The sequence below is a fragment of the Acipenser ruthenus genome, chromosome 60, assembly GCF_902713425.1.
Source record: "Acipenser ruthenus chromosome 60, fAciRut3.2 maternal haplotype, whole genome shotgun sequence".
Taxonomy (NCBI): Eukaryota; Metazoa; Chordata; class Actinopteri; order Acipenseriformes; family Acipenseridae; genus Acipenser; species Acipenser ruthenus.
In genome coordinates, this window is record NC_081248.1 from 4,185,350 (window position 1) to 4,197,603 (window position 12,254).

At 44.9% G+C, this 12,254-nt stretch overlaps 1 protein-coding gene across 1 annotated transcript; it reads left to right on the forward strand.

Moving 5' to 3' along the window:
* Positions 1–1,595: 1,595 nt before the first annotated feature.
* LOC117409973 (carnosine synthase 1-like) lies at positions 1,596–10,051 on the forward strand. Its single transcript, XM_059018544.1, has 9 exons — positions 1,596–1,675; positions 2,708–2,921; positions 3,419–3,508; positions 4,651–5,111; positions 5,508–5,715; positions 6,533–6,618; positions 6,905–7,136; positions 7,467–7,705; positions 8,129–10,051. Exons 1-9 carry the CDS (start codon positions 1,661–1,663, stop codon positions 9,731–9,733), a joined length of 3,150 nt encoding a protein of 1,049 aa, XP_058874527.1. The 5' UTR covers positions 1,596–1,660; the 3' UTR covers positions 9,734–10,051.
* The last annotated feature ends 2,203 nt before the right edge of the window (positions 10,052–12,254 follow it).

A 12,254-nucleotide genomic window follows, 5' to 3' on the forward strand; every position in this document is an offset into this window, starting at 1 on the left:
TTATTTATTTTTATTTCATACAACAAAAAAATATATAATTAATCCAACTCATTAACGTCTCATATTTAATCGTTCAATAAACCGATCAAAATGTCGTCATATATTTGGATAGTACTGTGTAGAACCACAGTATCCCGGGACAGATGTTTTATTGATTCTCCAGGGTCAATTAAGTAAACCACATTGGTAAGTCTCTCAATTAATTATAGTATCTCACAAGAAAATATTTTCTTTATTATTTATTATTATTATTATTATTATTATTATTATTATTATTTTCTTAGCAGACGCCCTTATCCAGGGCGACTTACAATTGTTACAAGATATCACATTATACATTATTTCACATTATACAGATATCACATTATTTTTACATACAATTCCCCATTTATACAATTGGGTTTTTACTGGAGCAATCTAGGTAAAGTACCTTGCTCAAGGGTACAGCAGCGTCCCCCACTGGGGATTGAACCCACAACCCTCCGATCAAGAGTCCAGAGCCCTAACCACTACTCCACACTGCTGCCCTATATTAAAAAAACTAGCCTTGGCAGGCAAACAGGGTGACTGAAACCTGCTTGTGCTGGGATAATTTTAGAAACAGAGAGAGGTCAGGCTTATGTGCTGGGATAATTACATTGTTGCTACTGCTGTAATTGTTTAGGTTTGGCATGCTAAGGCTTAAATGTTAATACGCATTGTAAAATTTAGGTATCATATTGTAATAAGACATCGTACACTGGTACTTGTTATTGTGCATGTTTCCTCTTTTCTTGTAGCAGGTGCAAGCGGCCCATATATGGGATGGAAAGATACTGACTACTAGCTAGAAAGAGGAAGTACTCTTTATTTAGCAACCGCAAGCTGCATCCGTGACAGTTCACAGAAATGTCACCGACTCAGTTAGAATAGGTATAACTTTAGGATGCTTGCAATTTCAATAAGTTGTTATTGTTGTATATGATTGGTCTCATCTCAATCTTCCAAGCTGTTGCTATCCAACGTATACTGAGTTAAGCTTCTGTGATTGGCTCGCAATAACTGTAGGTTGCAAGGTATATATTATGCTTACTGCCTCTGCGTAGTCAGAACCTACTCGATGTTTTTCAAGAATCACATTTCAAGAATCACAGTACAAGTATTACTATAATTTCTATCTTTCATCAGTCTATGTACATAAATTCAATTAAATTAACAAGATTCATATATATATTCAATATATCCTGTTTGTGTTCGTAGTATATAGCTAATTTAACATTTTAAACAATATTCCATGTAAGATCATATATTTTAGCAGTGCTTTAATTAACATGCACAAATAAAATGTATAATTATTTTTTATTTCAGTGTTACAAAATCAGGTAGGTTAAATGTATTTGATCTCAGAACTTTATCAAGTCTGGTCTTAAAGGATCCCAGTGATTCTGCCTCGACAACATGACTAGTATCCCTGGGCAGCCTGTTCCATTTGATATTAATAACCAGGGCTGCTATACTAGAACCATGTTATTGCAGCAGCTTTATTGTATTAGAAACTACTGCAGCTGTGCAATACCCATTCTCTTTGCTCTTCTTATTTTCATAAAAAGCACAGAAGAGGAGAAATAGACTTCACACCCCTTCTCCGGAAAGTGTCCATCCTGTGATTGCAACATTCACTATGTCTGGTGTGAAGGTAAGGGATGGTCAGATTAAAGGTTGAAGCTTGAGAGTTCTTTGAGCCAAGTTAAAATAATTCACTCCCACTCCTCTAGAAATGTGGAATTAGCGTTTTTGGAGTTTTGCAAAAATAAATAAATAAATAAATAAAAGAATTTGACTTGAAAAAAGAAAAAAGGACCAGGGGTCATAAATGGAGATTAGATAAAGGGGCATTCAGAACAGAAAATAGGAGGCATTTTTTTACACAGAGAATTGTGAGGGTCTGGAACCAACTCCCCAGTAATGTTGTTGAAGCTGACACCCTGGGATCCTTCAAGAAGCTGCTTGATGAGATTCTGGGATCAATAAGCTACTAACAACCAAACGAGCAAGATGGGCTGAATGGCCTCCTCTCGTTTGTAAACTTTCTTATGTTCTTATGTTCTTAATTGTAGACATCTATTTTTGTAACTTTTTTTTTCCTCATCCACAAAAGCAAAACTTTTGCTACAAAAGATTTTTCCTATAATTATTTGTATGAGAAATTTCTAAAAATTCTACATTTCCATTGGGGTATATAAACTTTTGACTACAACTGTGTATAACAATTAAATGAACTGGAAGACTTTGTCACTTAAAATAATGTATTTTTTGCAGTTTGTAAACGCTACAGAAAAACATAAAAAGACACTTCTGCACATTATCCACCCCTCTCAGACGCACACGTCATATTTATTTTTATTCCTCGCATCTGTTAATATAAAATAATAAATGCAAAGACTTATTTGAGATTAATATTTCGTTGAATTTTCGGGAAACTAAGCTTAATTATGCTAACAAGGTGAAAGTAACTGTAGTAGCTAGAAACAACGTAGACGTCCATTCTACGATGTGTGAAAAGAACAGCGTTCTCATAATTATTACTTTTGTAAGATTTCATACCAGTTAGTCTCAGTGATATTAATTCGTTTTGAGATTTTGTGATTTTTTTTAATGATCTCTGCTCAGCAGGGTTAGGGTTAATGATTCTAGTTTAATCTATCGTTTGAACCTTGTTTTTTTTCAGCAACTTTCCTTGGACCCCCACCCCTGTGAATTTTCCCCTTTTGGGAGTGGCTCCCCGCACCCCCTCATCATCCCCCAGCCGGACCCCCAGGAGGGGGTGCGAGAGGCGGAGAGGGGCAGGGAGAGAGTGGGGCAGCTTTACAAACTCCTGCAAAACACTCTGCGTGAGGCAGGACTGCCTGAGACACGAGATCGAACCAGAGAGCCAGCGACAGGTGAGAGGGGACAGGGGACAGGGGACAGGGGACAGGAGAGAGGGTTGGTAGAGTGGGGAGAGGGAGAGGGGTGGGGGAGAGGGGTGGGAGAGAGGGGAGACGGGTGGGAGCGGTAAGGGAGCAAGGTGTAAGGCAGGGGCTTGGGGGAAAAGATTGAATCAAGGAGGAGAGCGGGAGGAGTAAGGAAGGGAAGAAAAAGGAGAGGAAGGGAAAGAGGAGGTAATAAGGGGGAAAACAGCGGGGTAAAGGGTAGAAGTTAGGAGATAGGAGAAAGACTAAAACAGAGAACAAGCAAAAGGATGGAGAGAGGGGTGAGGAGAAAGATACTAAACCAAGGAGCAGGAGGAGAGGTGAGGGGATAACACAGGAAGGGGGGATAGATCAAGGGATAGGAGGAGAGAGTTTGGACAGAGAACAGAAGAGACATTCATTTGTTTGACCACTGTGTTTGTGTCTGTGTGTGTGTCTGTCTCTCTGTGTGTGTGTTTCTATTCCAGTCTCCTCCAATTCAGACATCACCATCTGTGTGATGGGATCTCCCCTGCCATACCTCTCCCTGCTGCTAGAGGGAGGCAGAGAGGCCCCAGGTAAGAGAGAAGTCTCACGCATATTATTATTATTATTATTATTATTATTATTATTATTATTATTATTATTAATTGGTCATTTAGCATATGCTTTTATCCAAAGCGACTTACAGAGACTTAAGGGTGAACTATGCATCATTAACTACTGCTGCTGCTGTTGCAGAGTCACTTCCAATAGGAGCTCGTTTGTTTGACATCTCATCCAGAGGACGGAGCACAAGGAGGTTCAGTGACTTGCTCAGGGTCACACACACACAAAGGAAGTCAGTGGCTGAGCTGGGATTTGAATATCCTGGTCTCAAACCCCTTTCTCTAACCACTGGAGCACCAAGCCTCTGTTTATTATAAGCCATTCGGAGTGAAACGGGTGAAGAAACAGCTACTTGGGTTTGATTGATTGATCGCTGCTTTTCTTCAGACTCTGTGGAGAACAGCGATCCACACAAACCCCAAGCAGCTGTCTCTCCACTCGTTTCACTCTGAGCGGGTAACGAATCAACCGCAAGAGAGGGATCGTGCAAAGAGCTCAAGAGAAAGCACACTTTCCTCTTGATTAGAGGCAGCCACCGGACACTTAGAAACACATCAAGTCATTACAGAGACGTTAAAATCCAATTCCTGACCCCCTATAGCGCCTACCAGTTCATTGATCCACCCCCCTTTAAAGGGGTGCTAACTCCAAGGTTTTTAAATGCATCTCTGATTTCTTATTATAGCAATGCTATTACTGCATTATTTACTTATTGAAATTTTCTGTATTAACTATATAGTTATGATAATGTACTCTTATACTGTCTCCTCTCTTCCCTCCCTCCACTCTCTCTCTTCCCCTCAAATTCTATTTCCCCACTCCTTTCCCTTCTCTTTCCTCCACCCTGTCTCTCTCTCCTTTTCCTAATCTCTCTTCCCATCTGCCCCATCTCCGTCTCCTTACTCCATCCCTCTCTTTTGCATCTCTCCTCTCTCCTTTCCCCAACCCCCTTATCTCTTCCCCATCTTCTCCCCTCTCTCTTCCCTTCCACCCTTCCCCTCCCCCTTCTCTCTCCCCATCCTACCCCCTTTCATCTCCTCCCTCTCTCTCCTCCATTCCTCTATATTCTCCATTCTCTATCTCCTCTCCCCTCCTCCCCACTCCTCTCCAGGTGACGTGTTCCTCTGCCTGTCTCCCTCCTGGCTGTCCCGCTCCCCCTCCCCTCTGCACCCGGGCCTCTCCTCCCTGTTCCTACACCGGGGCGTCTCCTTCGAGCTGGGGGGCCGCACCTACCTCGAGGACTTCCGCCCCCCCCGCCGCGTCACCTACCTGCTTCCTGTGGGCAGGGAGGAGGGGCAGGAAGTAACCCAGGAGGCAGACTGTCCCATGGGCAGCACCCCAAGGCTGGCGGAGCTGCTGGGAGACACGCTCCTGACTCGGGTTCTGTTAGAAAGGAACCAGGTCCGCTGCCCCCCCACCCTGGGGCTGATGTACCGCCCCCCCCGCTCGTACCAGACCGAGGGCACCACCGTCACCGCGGTCAGTCTGACGGAGAGGGAGGGGCAGGGGGAGCTGGTGCAGAGAGAGGTGCTCAAGTTTCTGGAGTCTCTGGCTATGGAGCCGTACAGCAAGGTATAGCCTGGGACTGTTAAGAACTGGACCAATCGCTTGGCAATATTTGCTGTTGAGAATAACATGCCAGATTTTGATGAATTGCTGTGAAGTATTAAATAAAAGATTTAAATCATGTTCAGATAGTGTGTGTGTGTGTATATATATATATATATATATATATATATATATATATATATATATATATAAATGTCTGGAATTATAAAGAAATTTATGGTTTCTGGACATTTACTGAAGCTTATTGGTAGAGGCACTTGGTTATTCTTAAGATTTAAAGGTAAATCTTCTAATCATTTTTTAAATACACAGTATAACAAATTATATGAAATCTTGTCAGGGTAATGCATTTCCAGACCGTTTCCTCAGAGGGGTGTCATGTCTCCTCCCACCCTGCAGGTGGTGCTAAAGCCCAGCGGGGGGCGCTGGAGCGGGTCCAATCGGCCGGTGAGGTTCCTGGAGAAGCGGGACTGCGAGGCGGTCCGTAGGGAGGTGTGCTCACTGCTGCCTCTGCTGGAGGAAGGAGAAACCGTGCTGCTGGAGGCCTTCTGTCCCACCATGTCTCCAGTGTCTCCTGTTCTCACTCAGACTTGGGACATGTACAGACGTAAGAGGAGGAGGAGGATGGAGAGGAGGGAGGGAGGAACCCCCCACACCCCCAACAAAAATAACTTCCCCTTCCCCCTCCCCACCCAACACAACAACTACAGCATATTAGTATAAATGAGTCATTCAGCAGACGCTTTTATCCAAAGTGACTTACAGAGACTAGGGGGTGAACTCTGGATCATCAACAACTGCTGCTGCTGCTGCAGAGTCACTTCCAATAGGAGCTCGTTTTTACAGACAGACAGGCAGGCATCCACAAAACTCCCATATTGTGACACATCCAATAATTCTTATCAAGTTACCCCCCCCCCCCCCACCACCACCCATTTAAGAGAAATATAAAGCACCCCCTTTCTCAGGTGTATCCCTGTCGCCTGGGAAATGCATTAAAACCCATTAAAATACAAAGATTCAGAAACAACTGAAGGGGCTGCATTTTCAAAGTGCTTTCTGTAATCTGTAATTAACTCTGATTAAGAGGTAGAACAGCTGTTAATTTTTACAAAACACATCTCGTTTTGTGTTTTGCATCCCATTAGAGGAAACACTATGAAAATAAAGCCGCAAATGTATTATTATTATTATTATTATTTTAAAAAAAAATGCAAAAAAAGGGAGATTTGAATCAGACCCCTCTATAATAATTTCCCTATTTCTTTCCTCTCCACCTTCTTCTCTATCTCTCCCTATCCCCCTTCTCCTCTCTATCCCTCTCTCCCTTTTCACCGCTCTCCCCTTCTATCTATCTCTCTTTCTCCCCTGTCTCCTCTCCTCTCTCCTCTCCCTCTCCATCTCCCTCTCTCTCTCTCTCTCAGGAATGAATGTCCCTCGTCCTGACCTCTCTTTTCGGATGTGTGCCGTGGTGACCCGCTCTCCCGAGGGACTGCCCCTGCTCAACCAGGTGAGAGGGGGAGAAGGGAGGAGGAGGAGGGGAATCAGGTTTGGGAACTGGGGAAAGAAGGGAGGAGAAGCCAGGAGATGTGGATTGGAGCATATAAGGAGAAGCACGAGAGGGAAGAAGAGGGAGAGGAGAAGAGGGAGGGCTAAGGAGAGAGGGCAAGGTGGCAGGAGGGAGAATGAAAACCCTAACCCTAACCCTAACCCTAACCTGTTTCTCTCCTACATTCCCCTCTCTCCACTCTCCACTCTCTTCTCCTCTCTCTTCTCTCTCCTCTCTCCTCTCTCAGTTGGTGTGCAGTGTGGGCCGTTCAGACAGTCCTATTCGGCATGGCTCCTCCCCTCTTCAGTCTCTAGAGACCACTCTGCAGGATTGGGGCCTCTCTGACCCGGCCCAGTGCTCCAGCATACACAGCCAGGTGAAGAGCACTGCTGAAACCTGCCTCCGCGTCGCCATGGAGATGGAAGCAGGGCTGTCTCCAGAGCAACGGGGGGGCCGGGCGGCGCAGACGGACATGATTGGTGAGCCAATCAGGGTGCATGAAAAGGGGAAGGAGGAGGGAGTAATCTAGTTGTATGTATTTCAGTAGTATTTCATTTTTTCAATTTGTCAGTTTTTGTTTCATTAAGTATATGGAAAACTACAAAGCGCTGGCATGTAGTTCAATATGTTAACGTAACATTGTTCAGCAGGTTTCATTTGACTTTATGAAGCAAAATTAGTTAATTCTCTCCCTCTCCTCCCTCCCCTAACCCTCTCCCTCCCCCTCTCTCTCCCTCTCCATCTCCCTCTTCCTCTCCCTCTCCATCTAACCCTAACCCTCTCCCTCTCACTTTCTCCCTCTCCCTCAGGAGTAGACATGCTCCTCTCGTGTTCCGGTCAGGTGGTCACCCCGTTCTGCCTGGGTCTCAAGCCGTCTCGCTGCCTGGAGAGCTGCGGGCTCTTCCTGTCCGGGGGCGGGGCTCTGCTGCACACGCCCCTCAACCGCTCCCAGCGTTACATCATGGAGGGGCGGAACCTGCTGATCATCGGCGCGGGGGGATTCTGCGAGACCTTTGTGTGGGAGTCAGCGAGAGACTTCGGACTGAAGGTGATTCGGGGTTAGGGTGGTTACAGTGCTTTCCTCCCCATCTCTCTCTCTATCCCCCTTTTCTTTATTTCTGCCACTTTCTCTTCCTTTCTTTTTCCCTCTCTCTCTTCTTCTCCCCCTTCTTCCTTATTCTCATCCACTCTTCTCTCTATCCCTCTTTCCTTCTCCAGCCTTCTCTCTCTCTGTTTCTTTCTCTCATTCTTATCCTCCACCATGCTCTTTCTCCCTCTTTTCTTTTCTCCCTCCCTCTTTCCTTCTCCAACCTTCTCTCTCTTTCCTCCTCTCATTCTTATTCTCCACCCTGCTCTCTCTCTCTCTCTCTCTCTCTCTCTCTCTCTCTCTCTCTCTCTCTCTCTCTCTCTCTCTCTCTCTCTCGCATGCTTTTCTCTTCCTGACTCGTTCCCCCCTCTCTCCTCCACACAGATCCACCTTGTGGAGTCCAACCCCACTCATTTCGCGGCTGACCTGGTCACCACCTTCATCCACCTGGACCTGACCGACCACAAGCGGGCCCCAGAGAACTGCTCCCGGATCTGCGAGGCCCTGTATGAGCGTGGGATACATCCTGATGGCTGCCTCACTTTCTGGGACGACTGTGTGGTACTGGTGGCTCTGGTCTGCGAGCGACTGGGCCTCCGGAGCAGCCCCACCCTGGCTGTGCGGACCGCCAGACAAAAGAGCCAAACCCACCTCTGCCTACTGGACGGGGCCCCTGTGGAACCCAGCCTGGCCGACTTCCGGCCACCCTCTTTCCTGGAACCCAAAACCACCAGCTCTCCTCCTCGCCCTCGCTTTCCCCTCTCATCCCCAGAACCCACTCTCGGCTGCTGCTACTCCTCTCCTCGCCTCTCCTCCCTGATCCGATCCGTGGAGCCCTCAAACGGATCCACCACCACCACCACCATTGCTGATTTTCCTCCTGCTTCTCATTCCAACAACACAATTTCTGACATCGCTGACAACCGAGTGAATCTCACCAAGCTGTCCGGCAATCCCATCCGGGATCCCTCGTCGGAAAAAGCCACACCCGTGGATAGAATTTCCGGTCTCTTCCCGGATTCTCCTCTACCTTTACCTCTTCCTTCCCGCCCCGTTTGGACCCCCTCCCCTCACATCTACGCCGTGCCCTGCTACCACGTGGAGTCCCGCGCCGACTTGGAGAAGGCAGCCCGGCTCGTTTCTTTCCCGGCCGTCATGAAACTGGAGTACGGGGCCGGGGCGGTGGGATCGAAATGTGTCAACTCTGCGGAAGAATGCCAAGCCCACTCAGAGAAGATCTCCAACGACATCCGGGAAGGGACCGACTATGCAGGCGCTGGGCTAGCTTGGAGCAATGCCATGACCCTGATGGAGTACCTCTCGGGCACGGAGCACGAAATCGACCTGGTCCTCTTCGACGGGCAGAAAGTGGCCGCCTTCGTCTCCGACACCGGCCCCACTAGAGTCCCCAGCTTCACCGTGACGGCCGCCGCCATGCCAAGCTACCTCCGCCCGGACAAGCGGGCTCAGCTGGTCGAAGCTGCCCTGCGCTGCTGCCTGGGCTGCGGTCTGACAGACGGAGTCTTCAACGTGGAGATGAAGATGACCCCCACGGGACCCAGGCTCATCGAGATCAACGCCAGGATGGGTGGCTACTGCCTCCGCGATTGGATCCAGGTGGTCTACGGGGCCGACATCCTCTTGGCTGCTTTCATGGTGGCTTGCGGGCTCCGCCCCAGGATCCCCGAAGCCTCCCCGCCGCTGTGCCACCTCATCGGGGTCATGTGTATCTTACCCCAGCATTTCCAAGTCCTGAAGACCACCGCCAGCTCGGAGGTGCTGCGTCTCCTGCACTCCCGAGGGGTGATCCATTTCAGCCAGCTGGAGGACAAGTTGATCTCGAGAGTGTATGAGTATCCCTATTGCAACGTGGCCTGTCAGAGCCAGGATAGAGACGCCGCGAGGCTCCAGCTGCTCAGCGCCTGCCAGATCCTGGGGATCGATTCTCCTGATTATCCCGTGTCTTATTTCTTGTCAGATTTTAAATAGTTAGAAGCCGGGGGAAGTGTCTGGGGTTTTGTCTTTCAGATAGCCACAGCATGAGATATTTCATGTTTTTTAATCATAGCAGAAAAATGGGTTTGAGTATTATATGAATTTGGGTTTATCCTTGTGTAGCTATATATATATATTATATATATGTGTGTGTATCATGTTTTTTAATGGTAAAAGCTGATCTACTTTTTCTAACCTGTCTTTTTGTATGTTTTGGTCAGATGATAATAGAAACAAAATATGTCTCTGTTTTTCACTCTGGGTGTGGCATTCTTACCTCATTTTAATAAATAAAGTCCAGTTTTTTTTCGAAATAAAGTTTCTATCGTTTTTATATTTTACAATGTTAATAGCACAATAATAACTACAAAGACTACAAAGTTTTGTTGAGGTTTCTTCATTGAGAAGTCTCCACCCTTTTTCAAAGCTAAGCTTCATTATTCTAACAACGTGAAAGCAACAGCGTCTTATGCAATACAATTTAAGGTTTACAATCTGTATAAACTTTACGTAAACCATCGTAGACATACAGTTTACACAGGTTTACACCCATTGCAAACCATTTGGACATTAGGTTTGCAAATCTGTAAACTCAACAGCAAGTATAGTTTACATTAGTTTGTAAACATGTTGTGCAATAGAGTTTGCAATTTGCCATGTCTGTGTAAAATATTAAGTGTGTGTTCAAACTTCATGCTGATAGTGGACTCAGCTCTCGCCAAGATAAGCACCAACTAAGCTTATTCTACTGGAAACTAATGAGATCCATCTGCTTTAATATTGTTTCTAATATCTACCTTGTTGGAAAACATGGATCGAGAATTGATTAGCAGTTTGCTACGCATGTGAACCGGCAGAGCTATACTGGTGTTCTTTTCTGAAAAGAGACTAATATTGCAGATAGCAGACTGTTTGGTTCAAATTGCATGTACTGCTAACAATTGATAAGAGACCTTGTGTCTACAAGCTTCTTGCCCAACATTGACTGCAAGCTAACAAGATAATAATGCTGTGGACCAGAAGGGGCCAGGCTCTAAGACTTTTGGGAATACAAAGCATAAAGGAGCTAAAAGGCTCCCAGGGACTGCCGTTGGACCCAAAGGTTCACAGGGAGAATAAGAGATAATGCCACTGGACTCAAAGGGTCTCAGGCAAAACGGAGAGATAGGAACAAGGAAGATGACAAAAACCAGATGTATGGACCTTTTTGGGGCACCAGGGGTCTGAAGAATGCACTGAGTTCAGAGGTCGTCACACTAGACTACACACACAGACACACAGACACACACACACACACACACACACTAAATGAAATATATGGTAACAGGATAATGTGTTGTACCTTTTCTATTGGTTAAGTGTTAGAGAAAGAGGAGGTGGACCATCTATACAGAGGGGTATTTAATGTCATGCAACAATTGTAAGAACGAGTACTCTGTTTGTCCTGTACCTGGGACCAGACTCCCTGCATATTTCAATAAACCTAACAACTGATTGAAGAAAAGGACTCTGTGCAGTTTCTTGAATCTACTTACTCACCATCCTTTTTCTTAAGTTACATCATACCTCTATAAGTATTATAATGTAAATGGTGATCATACGTTTACCCTAGTAGTTAAAATATAAGTGTTTCAAACTTTGAGATGTAATATTGTTTTGCAATGCAACTATTAGTACATATAATTACAGATGTTCCGAATCTTCAAAAAAGAAAAAAAAAACAACAGGCAATGAGATATTTAACATTAAATTCACTACAAATCACAAAATCAGCGTTTTACATTTAACTTCCAGAAAAAAAAAAACACTCCTTTTAACACACGGAACTGTTAACTAATTATGTTTTAAGAAAATGTACAGACTTTACAGATTTCACACATACATATTTTCCTTAACTTCAAGTTTGTCAAATAAAGGGTTCATATTTTCATAATGAATAAAGGTTTAACACTAGAACCGCCACTGCAGTCATCTTGACTGCTTTAACTTTTAAAATGTAAATGACTCTGCGTCTGTGAAAGATACATGGTTGTCTGTTCTTGACTATTTCTAAATACATGTATTAAATACCCTGATGGCGTTTGAAATTCAGAATCGCAAAAATTAAAAAAAAGTTATAATCCCCTCTACCTAGAACCACCAGAGCCATCATTTTGACTGCCTTTTACAATACATGTTTTTATTTTGAATATAACCTACAACAGTGCTGCCCAAACCCGGTCCTGGAGAGCCCCTATCCAGCAGGTTTTATAGGTAGCCTTTAATTATTATTATTATTATTTATTTCTTAGCAGACACCCTTATCCAGGGCGACTTACAATCGTAAGCAAATACATTTCAAGTGTTACAATACAAGTAATACAATAAGAGCAAGAAATACAATAACTTTTGTTCAAGCAAAGTACAAGTGTGACAAACCACAATTCAATAATACAGCAGATAATAGTGATAGTTACATCAGGATATGATTAAATAGTGATAGTTACATCAGGATATGATTAAATACAAAATACTA